Source organism: Chelonia mydas, chromosome 1, assembly GCF_015237465.2.
Source record: "Chelonia mydas isolate rCheMyd1 chromosome 1, rCheMyd1.pri.v2, whole genome shotgun sequence".
Lineage (NCBI taxonomy): Eukaryota > Metazoa > Chordata > Testudines > Cheloniidae > Chelonia > Chelonia mydas.
Genome location: NC_057849.1, coordinates 97662878 through 97676840, shown reverse-complemented (window position 1 = coordinate 97676840; position 13963 = coordinate 97662878). Strand labels below are relative to the sequence as shown.

The 13963-nt window shown below is 40.1% G+C and overlaps 1 protein-coding gene across 22 annotated transcripts in view; it reads left to right on the top strand.

The window, feature by feature from the left end:
- DOCK9 (dedicator of cytokinesis 9) overlaps positions 1-13963 on the top strand; it is a 322440-nt gene that overhangs the window by 255709 nt on the left and 52768 nt on the right. For all 22 annotated transcript variants that reach the window (XM_037896327.2, XM_037896254.2, XM_037896349.2 and 19 more), the window contains 3 exons: positions 10290-10405; positions 11331-11468; positions 12020-12202. In XM_037896327.2, the coding sequence (XP_037752255.1) occupies positions 10290-10405; positions 11331-11468; positions 12020-12202 (437 nt within the window). The remainder of the gene's footprint in view (positions 1-10289; positions 10406-11330; positions 11469-12019; positions 12203-13963) is intronic.

Sequence of the window (13963 nt, the reverse complement as noted above, 5' to 3'; positions counted from 1 at the left end):
ATCTCAGGAGCCTCTGAAGAGTTAGTAGAGACTCTAGAGATCCAGGTGGAAGTGATAAGTGAAATTCTCTCAAGCTTCTAGACGTATTACACACTGCTATCAGAAAGACTGGCAGTGCCAATTAACTACACACTCCTGGAACCAGCTCAGCTCTTGTGGCAAACACTGGCCACTATACCTGCTATATCATAAAAGAAAGAGAAGAGATACCAGGCCCCATTATCAGGGTTTGACTACTTCTCTGTGGATCCTGCACCAGGTTCTCTTGTAATCACAGCAGCTCATGAACATACTAAACTAAACCATATGTTTACACCAAAGGAAAAGGAGTTTAAGCAGCTGGACTTACTCGGAAGGAAGAGCTATTCCTCAGCTAGTCTTCAAATGAGAATTTCAAATTATCAAGCTCTTCTTGCAAAATATGATGACTTCTGCTGGAATAGGGTCTCTGAGTTCCTTGGTATGGTACCACAGGAGTCCAGAAAATAACTGCAATCTCTGATTAATGGGGGACAGTTATTTTTCAGAACCACATTACAAGCTGCAATACACAGCAGACACAGCAGTGTGTCTAGTGATGTAACAATGAGATGAGTGTCTTGGCTACAATCTGCCGGTGTCCTGCATGAAATTCAGAACACTATGAGGATTTACCCCTGAAGGAGTCAGAGCTATTGAGCTTTAAAATGACATGTTACATACCCTATAAGACTCTAATACAAACTTTAAGATTGTTGGGAGTCTGCCTTCTCAGATGGAAAAAAAACAACACATACAGTCTCACTGAAGGCAGCTGTCTGAACCCTTTCAGTATGCCTAACGCAAGTCTTCTGACCCTGCTAAGAAGAAACAGTGTTTCCTCTGTCTACTTATTCGTAACTGTTGCCAGCCAACAGGCAGCAAGTCTGATGGTCATGTCAAGAGCTCCGAACCAACCGTTATGAGTATTCTTACCCCTTTTGGAGTACCTTTACTCTTGGGAAGCCTGAAACAATATTTCAGTAGACCCAATCGGTCGTTGAAATTATCTTGACTGATTACTCTGTTTAGTTCCAGACTATCCCTACCCACAACCCACCATCCCCGACCCCTTTCACAAGAAGATTCCATAACAAATTCATTCTCTGTTGTCTTTCAGACACATAGAAGAGGTTCCTTCCCAGTTCAGGAGAAAGGGCTTTTATCCTCATTTCTTTCTAATTCCCAAAAAAGAAAAAAAGATTGGAGGGCTATTCTGAATCTCAGAAGACTCAATACATTCATTTGAAGATTAAAATTCAGCACAGTAACTGCAGTCTGAATAATTTCTTCCCTAGATGCACAAGATTGGTTCACAGCTCTCAACCTGCAGGATATGTATTTCCATTCATCCCCAGCCCCCACAGGAAATACTAGAGTTTTATAGTGGGATCTCAACATTTTCAGTATAGAATTCATTTGGATGGTCAACAGCCCCAAGAATATTTACAAAATAACTAGGGGTTGTTGCAGCATTTCTAAGAAAGCAAAATATTTGAGTTTATTCTTACCATGATAATTGGCTGATTCAGGATTCCTCTCATCAAGTCTGAGAGAACATTCATTATATTCTCCAGCTACTCACCAATCTAGGGCTTAGAATAAAACCAGGAAAAATCTCAACTGATCCCATTATCAAAGATGGAATATATAGATGCTCTGCTGGACTCCACACAGCATCAGCTTATTTACATGAGTCCAGATTGGAGACAATGACACGTCATAATTAATTACTGAACAATCCTCAGATATCAGGAAGATAATGTTTGAGTTCTGGGACACATGCCATCATGTATATTCATCAGTCCTCATGCCAGACTTCATCTTCACTGTATGTAAGGCTGTCTGAAGTCCATTTTCAAGCTAAAAAGCCATCATATAGACACATAGGTGATGATTCCTAAGTATGTCCTTTCTGCAGCCCAGCATGTTGTACAATTCGTATGCCTATGGGTTATTCCCTTCCCATCCTCAGTTTCCGGAGCTGTTCAGAGTTGCAGCATAGCTTGTGCTAGCGATACCCCCTTCTTCTGCTTGCGGCCAGATCGTCTGCCTTCACAGCAGCAAAGTGGCGGTTTGTTTCACACCTATCCTTTTCTTTTGGATTTTTTTACTTTTAGCCTCTTTTCAAACAGTTAAAGTGTTTATATTTATCAAGCCTTCTCACCTCTTCCTGGTCCCGGATTTGAGCAGCGTAGTGGTCCCAGCCGCCTGAAGCCTCTGCTGCAGTGTCCCCTTCCACCTTTCAGACGTGGCAGAAGAGCCATACAAGCACCAGCAAAATCCAAAAGGTGCTTTGTATATGAGGCACTTTTCTCAGGTTTGGAAAAACATAAAAAATGCATTGCCTGCACCCAGCCAGCTTACCCTATCTCTGCCGGGGCCTGGAGCTCTGAGTTGGCTAAGCACGTTGGGGCCCCAACCCCTCCCAAGTAGCTGCGACTTCACCACAGAAAAACCTGACCAGGAGAGACCGAGTAGAGTAGGGAGAGGCTCTGAGGACAAAGAGGATTTCATCCAGCTGACCTAGGAGGTAAGTCCTGGGGCAACAAAAGATCATAAAGATAAGATACTTTCTGGGCTGCTGGTCCCCCAAAAAGTCCTACAGCGGGTTTTAGGATCTGGGGAGAGAAGCAGGACTGCTACACAGCTTCCCTTCCTCACACCATGAATCAGGTGATTCTCATGATACTCTGGGGTAAGTCGTGCAAAACCCAGAGTCTCCGGTTCCTAAAATGACAAAAGCAAGTGTGTCCTTCAGAAGGCAGTGATTACTATTGTTAATAAACAAGTGGGGTGAAAATTAGGAGTTAAACCCCTTCTCCTTTGCCTTCTCCCTCTGAGGGAGTATTTGCTGGAGTTTATCTCATACACGGAGGCTCCATCACAATGTTCTATACTATGCTCACCACCCCTCCCATGTCCTGCAGCATGTGTGGGCATGCAGAGAAGCCTGTTCCTCCTTGCTGTGCAGCCCTGCCTCAGGCTGCAGTCTAATGGAAATTGTGCCTGTTCGACTATCAGCCCAAGGATCCCTAGCTCTTCCAGGAAAAGGGGCTCAGACTTCAGGAAGCAGCAGAATGGAAACTGTGCCTTCTGATCATCAGCCATACACTTTTATATACTCCTCTACCATGGTTACTGGTTCTCCGCAATATTGCTTCCCCCAGTGTTCATAGAGAGGAAAGCATAGCAAAGCTTGTGACAAAATTGTGTAATATGCCACATCTCCCATTAATTAAAGACTTGTTTAATCCACCACATGGTCATTGCTTGTTGTGAATAAGTTTATCGGGTGAGGGATATATGGTAGAGGACACGTGGCGAACTTCATGGTTCTCGGAGAATGTGACAAATAATTACTTTGCTTCGGACTCCAGTCAACATCAACCCAGGTTTCATTTACCGCAAAGGCCGCGGAGCCTTCTGAACCAGTTTTGTGCTGGATATTAAATTTGTGCTGCAGTGGAATTTCACTGGTGATTTAGAAACAGTCCACTATGTCAGTGTGGGCAGCCATATACCATGACACATGTTGTTGAGGACTTCAAAATGACTCAGCTTTCTGGAGGTCTTCCTGTCTTGAACATCCTTGATAAGAACGCTGTGGTTTGGTTTTACTACGTGAGTCTCCCCATGGGTAAGGTCTTCTATCAGGCATCTCCAAGCCTTTCTTCTGAAAATATGGGACCATTCCCTGGAGCGAATACAAGACCAGGTGCTTGTTCCCAACCAGGTGCTGGATCCCCTAAGATGATGGACAGTCCTACAGAATGTCCACAGGGGTCTTTCCATATTCTTTCCAGGCCAGCAGGTTCTCACAACAGACACGAGTTTGAAAGGATAAGGATCACTTCTGGAATCCAGAACAATGTAGGATATCTGAAGCTCCAGGGAAAGGAACCACAGCATGAAGCCTTTGGAGCTCACAGCTGTCAAACTACCTCCACTGAATGCCAGGTCTTCCTTGAGGGCAATCATGTCTTGATCCAACCAGGCAGCCATGGTTGCATACATAAACAACCAAGGGGGAACAAGGAGTGTAGCTTTATGTGCAGAAGCAATGGAGACAATAGAATGGGCAGACAAGACTCACCCTTTCCGAAAGATGATACACACAAAAGGAGAGCTGAACATAAAGACAAACTGGCTCAGAAGATGCAAAGTCGACTAAAGCAGAAAGTCTTCACTCTGATCTCACAAATGTTTGGGCTCCTTGATGTTGACCTGTTCTGATAGAATTGAAGCTAGAATAATTGTTGCAGCTTCTGAAGAGACCAGACATCTTTGTTCCAAGACCTGTTCCTCTACCCAGAGCTACATCATCTTCAGCTGACAGCCTGGCTATTGTTAGAGTTAGCCTCCCTCGGCCTATTTTCCAAAGTGATCGGGACTTTGCTGTCATCTAAGAGAATTTCCACACTAAAAAATGTACTCCATATGGACCAAGTTCAGTTCATGGTTCCAAGAGCACAGTGCAGATTCTGGGAATTCTGCCCCCTCCCCCCCCCCCCCCCCCCCCCGCCGGACTTCCTTCCAGAAGGTGCGAATAAGGGCCTTCAGCCCAGCACCATAGCAAGCCAGATATCAGCCCTAAGTAGTGTGGTACTTACAGGATCTTGCGATTCCTTGGCAGAACCATCAGGTATCCAGATTTCTCAGAGCAATCAGACTGACCAGACCAGCAGTCAGACCAACTTTCCCTAAGTAGAACCTACCACTGGTATTTGAAAGCCATAGCCACCCATCTCTTTGAGACTATGACTTCCTTCATTCCACCTATGGCCACAGCACCTGACCAAGAAGCAGTGACACACTAGAAGTCAGAAGAGCACTCAAGACCTATGTCAAGCGTGCAGAATTCACAAGATCTGGCTTCCTGTTCATTTCCTTTCATCCTGAGTTGCCAAAGTCTTTAGCGTATCCAAGCTGCTCCTTACTAGATTAATCAGACTATGCATTGCTGAGGTGTACAAGCTATCTGGCACAATTGTTCCAGGAGCAATCAAGGGGCATTCTACAAGATCCATGGCAACCTCACGGGCTAAAAGGGTGAGCGCTTCCTGTGCACAGAACTACAGAGTAGCCACATTTTCATTAACTAATGCCTCTATGAGACACTATAAGCTGGACTTCCTTTCTCTGCAGAGGCCTCCTTTGGCAGGCAGGTACTGCAGGCAGTGGTCCGGACATAACCTGGCCATTTGAGCAGTTCAAAAAAGGGTAGTGAGGGAGGGGTGTCCCCCCTGTTTCTTTTGTTCACTTTTCTATCTCTTCCTTCTCCTATTCATGGCTTCCTACTTCCCATACATACCAGAATTGTGGGAGATGCTGGGCTGCAGAATGGAAATTTCTTAGCTGATAATTTCCTTTCTGCTAACAGCATCTCCCACAGTTCTACCCACCTTGGATGTTTCACAGGCAAGGATCAGCATTTTATTTGGATAGTTATCATGTAGGCCGTGGCCTATTGTACATAGTTAATTAGTTATCTCTGAAATTATTGTTACTAATCATTTTCCAAGAGTTTTTCACAGCTTTGGAATGAATCATCTGGCAAACAGGAGAATGGGGCATGGCTGGCACAGGCTATACTTCAGTTTGAACCACATCCAGAAACTTCAGACAGGAGGGGAATAGCCTAGAATTGTGGGAGATGCTGAAGCAGAAAGGAAATGTAGCATCTTGTTTTCGGGAGGGGATCAGAGTCTCAGGTCTCTGTCGGATGCCTTCTTAATATCATGGTCCCACAGCTTTATGTTCAGATTCAGAAAACTCAAGCAGGATGCAACGTCGTTGATTGTAATTGCACCAGCATGGCTCAGACTTTTGGTTCAAAGACCTGCAGAAACTATTGGTTTGGATTCCAATATCATTGCCTCCTTTAACTTATCTTATCATCAAGTAAAAGGGAACATACTTTACCCAGAACTAGAATCTCTGCACCTTGCTTGGATGCTTGCTGTTTAATTGATGAAGAAAAGTCTTGCTTCGGGGACGTCCAAAATATTTTAATAGTGGAAAGGACTCTACGAGATCTACATATAATGCCAAATGAAAAAGATTTGCCTCTTGGATACAGCAACACCATGTCTCATCCTTTTTAACATCCTTTCATTTTTGCATTACGTGCTTTCACCAAAATCAATTGAACTTTCATTAGTTTTATAAAAGTTCACCAAGAAGTTACATCTATCACCCAGAAATCCAAAATCACCCAGTATTTTCAGACCCTAGAGTTTCTAGATTTTTAAAGGGTTAAGTACATGTTTTTCCTTCCAATTAGGACAGATCTCTTTGTCATGGGACCTTAATGTGGTATTAGCAGCTCTGATGGGCCCTCCATGTGAAGCATTAGTCACATGTTCATGTTTATTGCCATTACTTCTGCTCCTAGGATGGGAGAAATTCAAGTCTTAATGCCTGATCCACCATACACCATATTTCATAGAGATCCCTTAGAAGACCTCATCTAGATTTCTCCCGAAAGTAGTTTCTGATTTTCATATTAGTCAAACCATTCATTTACCTGTTTTCTTTCCCAGACCCCATACCAATAATTCTACAAGAAAACTACACACTTTAGGTGTTTGAAGAGCCATTGTCTTTTTATTTAGACAGAACTAAATCATTTAGAGTCTCCTTGAGAATGCTTATTGCTTATGCCAAAAAAAAAAGGGAAAGCATTTTCTTCCCACAGAGTATCCAAATGGATTATAGTATGTATCAGATTGCTATCAAATAGCTAAACTGGATTCCCCATTCAGATAAAAGTTACTTCTACTACAGCTCAGGCTACATCTGTGGCTTCTTATAGAAATAGACCTATTTCTGAAATTTGTAGAACTGCCATCTGGGGTTCAATTCATATTTTCACAAAATGCTATGCTATAGTGGAGGCTTCTAGAGCTGGTGCTTGCTTTGGTAAAGCATTTTTTTCAATCACCGTTTCACTAAGACTCCAATATCCACCTCCTGGCATGAGGTAACTGGGAGTCACCAAGAGTAGAATGTATATAGACAATCATTAGAAGAAATAAAAATGATTACTTATCATATAGTAACTGGGGTGCTGTTGAAGATGTGTTCTCTAAATGTATTCCACGACCTGCCCTCCTTCCCAACTGTGGAAGTCCCAAAATGGAGTCCATAATGACACAGATACCAATTACAAAGGAATTGAGGTAGTTGGCCCCACTCTGCCTCTTTTATGCCCTCACAATTGGAGAGACAAAGGCAGGTAGGGCACAGGCATGAGCCAGTGGGCACTGCTGGTCAAAAGATTACAATGCTGGGGATACAGACAACACATCACAAAGAGCACCAGTTACTGTAAGGTAAGTAACAGGTTTTTATATATTTGTGTTTCAGAGGAAGTGACAACATAAAGACGAATCTATTATCTCTCTCCAAAGGGAAACTATTTCCTTTTAGAACTGAAGTATTTAAAACTAATCCATTTTGAATATCTTACATTTAAAAAAAAAAGGTGGAGCACTGAGTCTGTGCATGTGTGGCTAGCTCAGCTGCATAATGAATGTACAGTTTTGTCCTGTTTGCAGTGAATGAGATATGCATGGACTAAATTACAAGATTGAAGATGTGTGGGAAAGGCACTCCAGTGTATGTAGCCAGTAATTCCAGATTATAGAGTTTATCAATTTTTCTTTAAAACAAAAAAAACCCATGCCAAGGATATTCCTTGCAAAAGCCTAAATTTAAAGGGATATTATGAAAATACTCTCTATAAATTTAGGCGGTGCACATACAATGAACCCCCACTATGTTCTGTTAGTAGGATTAGTACCCAGGATTTTTAGGAGTATGGCCGCAATTCAGCAAAGTATGTAGAAACATATTTAACTACAAGCATGTGCTTAAGTGCCATGTTGGATCAGAACCTAATGGCATTTCCCTCCCATGTTACTGATAAGGAGGAACAAAAAAAGAGCTCTCTCTTAAACCTTATGAGACCCACTGGAGGGAGGTCCGTTATGATGTATTCCTCCTAAGACTGAAGAAAAAATTGTATGATATTACATTGTTTTACTGTAAAAATAGTATGCATTGTTTTTGTGCATGTGTTGATCCCAGGATATTAGAGAGACAAGGTGGGTGAGGTAATATCTTTTATTGGACCATCTTCTGTTGGTGAGAATGGCGTTTTTGAGCTTACGCAGTGCTCTTCTTCAGGTCCTTGTCTCTCTCTCCAGCAGAAGTTGATCTAATAAAAGATATGACTTCACCCACCTTACTGGTTTTCAGTCAAAACCAGGATCAATAACAGTCACGAATCACTCCCCCCCCCCCCCCCCCCAGTGTTCCTCAGTGAAATGATAATAAATTGTCTTTTTGCTTCTTTATATTTTCCCAAAACTCATGGTTTTGAGCCCTGAGACAAGATTACCCCCTGTGGTTTTAGTCTCTGGTGTCCTCCCATACTGATTTCACATCCCTCAGTCAACCTGGCTTTTCCTGTTCACTTACATGCAAATACAGCTCCCATTGTATTTTGGCTTTTACAATGCTTGATTTACATTAGAGGTGATGAGATAATTACCTTCCCTCCTGTCTAGAAGAAAACCTGTTTCTCCTTGTGTTTGATACTATGCTTAAAAGTCTTTAACCAATCAATGTCCATAATTCCTCATATATCATTAATGCATGCATTTCAAAATGATGTTGACCAGTGTGTCACCAGCTTTCATTTGATACCTCACACAACATTCTTTATACATAAACACTGTGACAGCAACTGTGTTAGGGGTAGTGAATTTGTCAGACCTGATAGGAGTTGCCGACCCAGAGTAGTGAACCACCTCTGTGGTTCACAATCTAACAATGTGTAGGCAGATTGAAACCCTGACCTGTCACAGCAGTGTTACTCATTATTACCCTCATTGGATTTAATCAGATTTTACGTAGGTATATTGCAATATGGAAAAACCAGTGTAACTGTCAACAGCCAGTTTAGCTTTGACATATTTTAAAATCTGGTTACTGTGTAGCCCCCATAGTTGAGGTTCAGTTGAGTTTGCACATAAAATTGAAATTCAACTTCTTTATGTCTGCAGAATGTAATATATCTTTCTTAAAATTACAGCACTTTCTCTGAATCCAAATAAATTTTGAGGGAAGGTGGGAAGGACAAACAAGTGTATACTCTGCTTTCTGCTGCTTTCATGATGCAAAGCATCTGTAAATCTAGTTTAACAGGTCAGTATGCTCTGGCTGCTTTGTGCTGCTCCATATTGGCTAAACGCAGCCAGAACATGCATGTGAATCCGACCCTGAAAGTTAAAACAGGTAGGAGACCCAAACAACCATAAATCTTACCTACAGTGACACCAGTGGGTGATGTTGGAATCTAATGTGCCTTTTAAAAATCAGTTAATCTGAGACACAAGCATTAAATTGTGTTTATCATACGGATAAGATTATGTCACAGTAACCCTGAAATTTTGCCATTTACAAGGACCCAGATGCCACACATTAACAGTTTGTGTTAATCTAGTCCCATTTCAAAGAGGACTAGAACAAAGTGAACTAACAAATTGTTATTGTGTAGCAGCAGGGCCACAAGGTTACCCTGACTATAGCGTGAAATTATTTTTTTTCCCACAGTTATTCATAATTTTATTGTGACAAAATCATATCCGGAATCATAAAAATATGGTTATTGCATGGTGTCACAACAGGGCACAGTAGGGGTTATTTCGATGCCCTGTTCTGCATTTTGATGCTTCAACATGTTTGTATTTCTTTTACATTTAACCTTAACTCTGAATTTTCAGGGTTTATAATTCTTGGGATAATTGCAATATTCTTAGTTTTACCCTAAATTACTGATATTTGTTCTCCACCTTAATTCCATCTATCCATGTACTTTTTGTTTTTGAATATATTAACATAGTATTACCAGTTATTTAAATCCATTATTTTAAATATGTTTAATGCTGCTATTTTAAGACTTTACCTTTACACTTCACTGTGTTGTTATCTTAATTAAATTATTTGAATACCAAATATTGTACACATATATAATTGTCTCGTGGTTGGAAAAGTGTGAAAAAAACTATGTATGTATAAAATATTACTCAACTGTTTAATGTAAACATCTTTCAAAGTCCTTATTCTTCTTAAACTTCTTCTAATGCAGACAATCTTTTATAATTTTTGGCTACATGATTTAGCAGCATTAGTTTTAAAATAATTTTTGTTTAATTATGTATCATAAATATAAAGCAGCACTTCATTTGAAATTTCTACAGGCTATGGCCATTCAGATGCAGATGTTCTTCACCAATCCTTACTTGAAGCAAACATTGCCACTGAAGTTTCCCTTACCACTCTGGATACTTTATCTTTATTCACAATGACATTTAAGGTTTGTCCTTAACACAGTTTTGATAGATTATTTGATTTTTGGCATTTTAAATAATTATTCTCTAGAAAATTACTAAAAAAAGAGTTCTTATATTGAGCTATACTACTAACATCATCTGTATTAAAACTGTACAAGGCAGGTAATTCATAATCATGCCATACAATAGCTAATAACCTTTACTGTTTAATAAAGTCTCATTTGCTAGTATTAACAGTATGCTTTGAACTCAACCAATTGTACTCAGTCCTGCAATTTGTCTCTAGTAACTTCCACTGAAGTCAGCATGAGTTTTGCCTGATGGACTATAGAACTGGACCTTAAATGTTTTAAACTCAAAAATAGAAAATTGCTAGTAACCAGATCCGTTTAAATGATGCATGTTCTTAGTTTATTTTTACACCCTCTGAGGGCAAGAGTAAGCAGGGTACTCCATAGGGTCCTTTTCTTCCTCCCCCACCTTTTCCCTCTCCAAACCCATTGCAGAAAGCCCACTGTCTAGTTCGCCTTTTGACATAGCTGTCCTTTAAGGGTTTTATGGGACTGATAAAGAAACACTGCAGTAAAGGCCTTATTAGTTTTGGTTGGTTGGTTTCTGTCATGTTTTTGCGCCCACCCTCTTCATATCTGAGTTACTAATTAAGTATTTAAGACCCCAGTAACATATGCGTACTATCATGTTATAATTTTGTCATGGATCCATCACTTTGGCTACAGATTAAGATTACTAAAGGTATTGGAATATTAACTGTTTAGATTTGCTTGTAGTTTTTAATATGCTTCAGTAGTACTATATGTGAAAGTTTTTTGAATAGCATCCTTGAGACGTAGCTGAAGCTAAGATATTTTTTTTTGCACAATTTATATGCATTCTTGATAGAGCATAAATATTTAAAGAAAACACTAAATTGTCAATATCAATTTTAAGAACCAGCTACTGACGGATCATGGACATAATCCACTGATGAAAAAGGTTTTTGATGTGTACCTCTGCTTCCTTCGAAAAAACCAGTCTGAAACAGCACTGAAAACTGTCTTCACTGCTTTAAGGGCACTAATTTTTAAGGTAAGTCTTTCTAAAATAAAAATGTTAATCTTCAATTATTTGTCTTTTTTTATAGTTACCACAGTGATTTGTATCCAGTTATACAAGTAATATAATATCTTATTTCTCAAATTGAAATTGGATTTAAAAGGAAAAAAACTGTAGCATTGCAGATCATGATTCCGCAACTGATCTTACACACCGTTTTGCCCTAGAACGAATGCAGTACATTTGTTTTATTGTTTATCTTTTGTTATGGCTCTGGTTGCTACTTTTATTTTATGTAACTGTTAATATCCAATCAATTTGAAATACTTTTTCAAGTACCATTTTATGACACTATATCATACTTGACTAAAAATCCATATATTATTTTTTCTGCATTCCTTTTATCCACTGACTTCTATCAAAAAGTCGTGAAGTGTGACTAGCATTATTTTTTTCTTTATGAATCTATAATTTATTGTTTGATGGCTGCATTGTCCTCGGGATGTTGGAATTGTTTTCTCTTAACATTTGTTTATTTACTGATAGCCTTGACATGATTTTTCTCTGATTCATTCTTTCCTCAGTTTCCTTCTGCATTTTATGAAGGTAGAGCTGACATGTGTGCTGCATTGTGTTATGAAATTTTGAAATGCTGTAATTCCAAACTGAGCTCAATTCGTACTGAAGCTTCACAACTGCTGTATTTCTTAATGAGAAATAACTTTGATTACACGGGGAAGAAGTCTTTTGTAAGAACACATCTGCAAGTTAGTATAATTATTTACTTATCATTGGCTTTCATGGCTTTAAGATCTGTTGCTCTTCTAAGCTTAAAAATCGTTGTATAATAAGCTATATTCTCTTTTCATGTGTAAAATCTTTGGGTTGTATCGTATATTTTTAAAACTGACCCACAATTGACTATATCTGTCTGGGAGGGCAGTTGAAAAACTATGAAATATAAATTATGTGCATTACTAATTAATACGATGAACTGTTTTTGAACTAATATTGAGTTGTTTATACCATTATGGGGGGGGGGTGCAGGGGAAGGAGTTATGTAGGCCAGGCAAGAAGAGATATTAGTGATAAAGCAGCTCTATATGTTTTTTTTTCTAATTGCTAAAACAGCTTTAAAAGATCATATTTGTGACGGGTTGTCACCCTGGGGTGCTACCTGGAACTGGTGTACCACCGAGCCCTTTGATTCACCAACCTGGGCTCCCTCTCACACTGTGCTGCTGTGACAAGCTAGTTGTAGACTACTCCCAGTCCTACACTGCCACCAGCATTCACACAGGCAGGGACACACACAGCTGCAGTTACAGCCACTGCATGAACCAACAATAGAGAGGCTACAGCCAAGATAATCCCCAGCTCCCCAGACTAAGTCCCCAGAGCTATACCATCTTGCCCTGGTCAAAACTCTGACCAGTATGGATTTATTACTTAGTTTGCCCCCTCCCTCGATGTGGAGAGGAATATGCAAAAAGTTTGTGTTAACTAAGCTGAGATTTTTTTCTCTAGACACTTCACTCAAAGGCATACTGGTTTAGGTAAAGCAAAAAACAAGTTTATTAACTGCAAAAAGATAGATTTTAAGTGATACAAACAGATCAAAGCAGATTACCTAGCAAATAAACAAAACCGCAAACTTAGCCTGAAATACTAGATAGATTGGATACAAATTAGCAATTTCTCAGCCTTGCTGATGATACAAGCAGTCCACCAGGTTTCCATACACAGGCTAGAAATCCCTTTAGCCTGGGACCACACTTTCCCCAGTTCAGTCTTTGTTCTTCAGATGTTTCCGGGAGTTCTCTTATGTGGGGAATGAGTCCCCCAGATGGTGTCACACTCCACCTTATATAGCTTTACCACATGGCGGGAACCCTTTGTTCCAAATTCAGTTCCCAGCCCAGTTTGTGGAAAAATACAGGTACCCAAAATGGAGTTCAGTATCATGTGGTCTGGTCAGGTGCCCTTGCTGAGTCATAGTGGCCATTACTTACAGGCCAACTGGGACGTTTAAAGGAAGGCTGAGCCCTTTGATAGTCCGTTGTCTTTACTGATGGGCCTTCTGCCCTGTCTAGCTTCTTCATTGTTGTACCTGAAAGGCTAGCTGTGGATGTTACTCAGAGTAAGCACATTTGGAATACAGATACATAGTCAATATTTATAACTTCAGTTACAAAAATGATACATGCACACAAATAGGATAATCATATTTAGCAAATCATAACTTTTCCAGTGACCTCACCTCACTGACCCATCTTGTACAAAATGTATCATAATTACATTATAATCATACAGCTATGAAGAATATAGGCTGCAGTGTCACAATGTTAAAATAACTTAGTCTGATTAATTTATATCTGAAGGCTGACAGGCCCAAAGCATAATCAACCTGTCTTCTTCCTAGGTCTCCCCTTCTTTTTCTCTTCTCTTCCCCGTCAGTCCTCCAAACTAAGAGCTTTGAAACAGTATTAAAAGAACCCGCTTCTCTGCTTGGGTGACCTAAGTTCTGG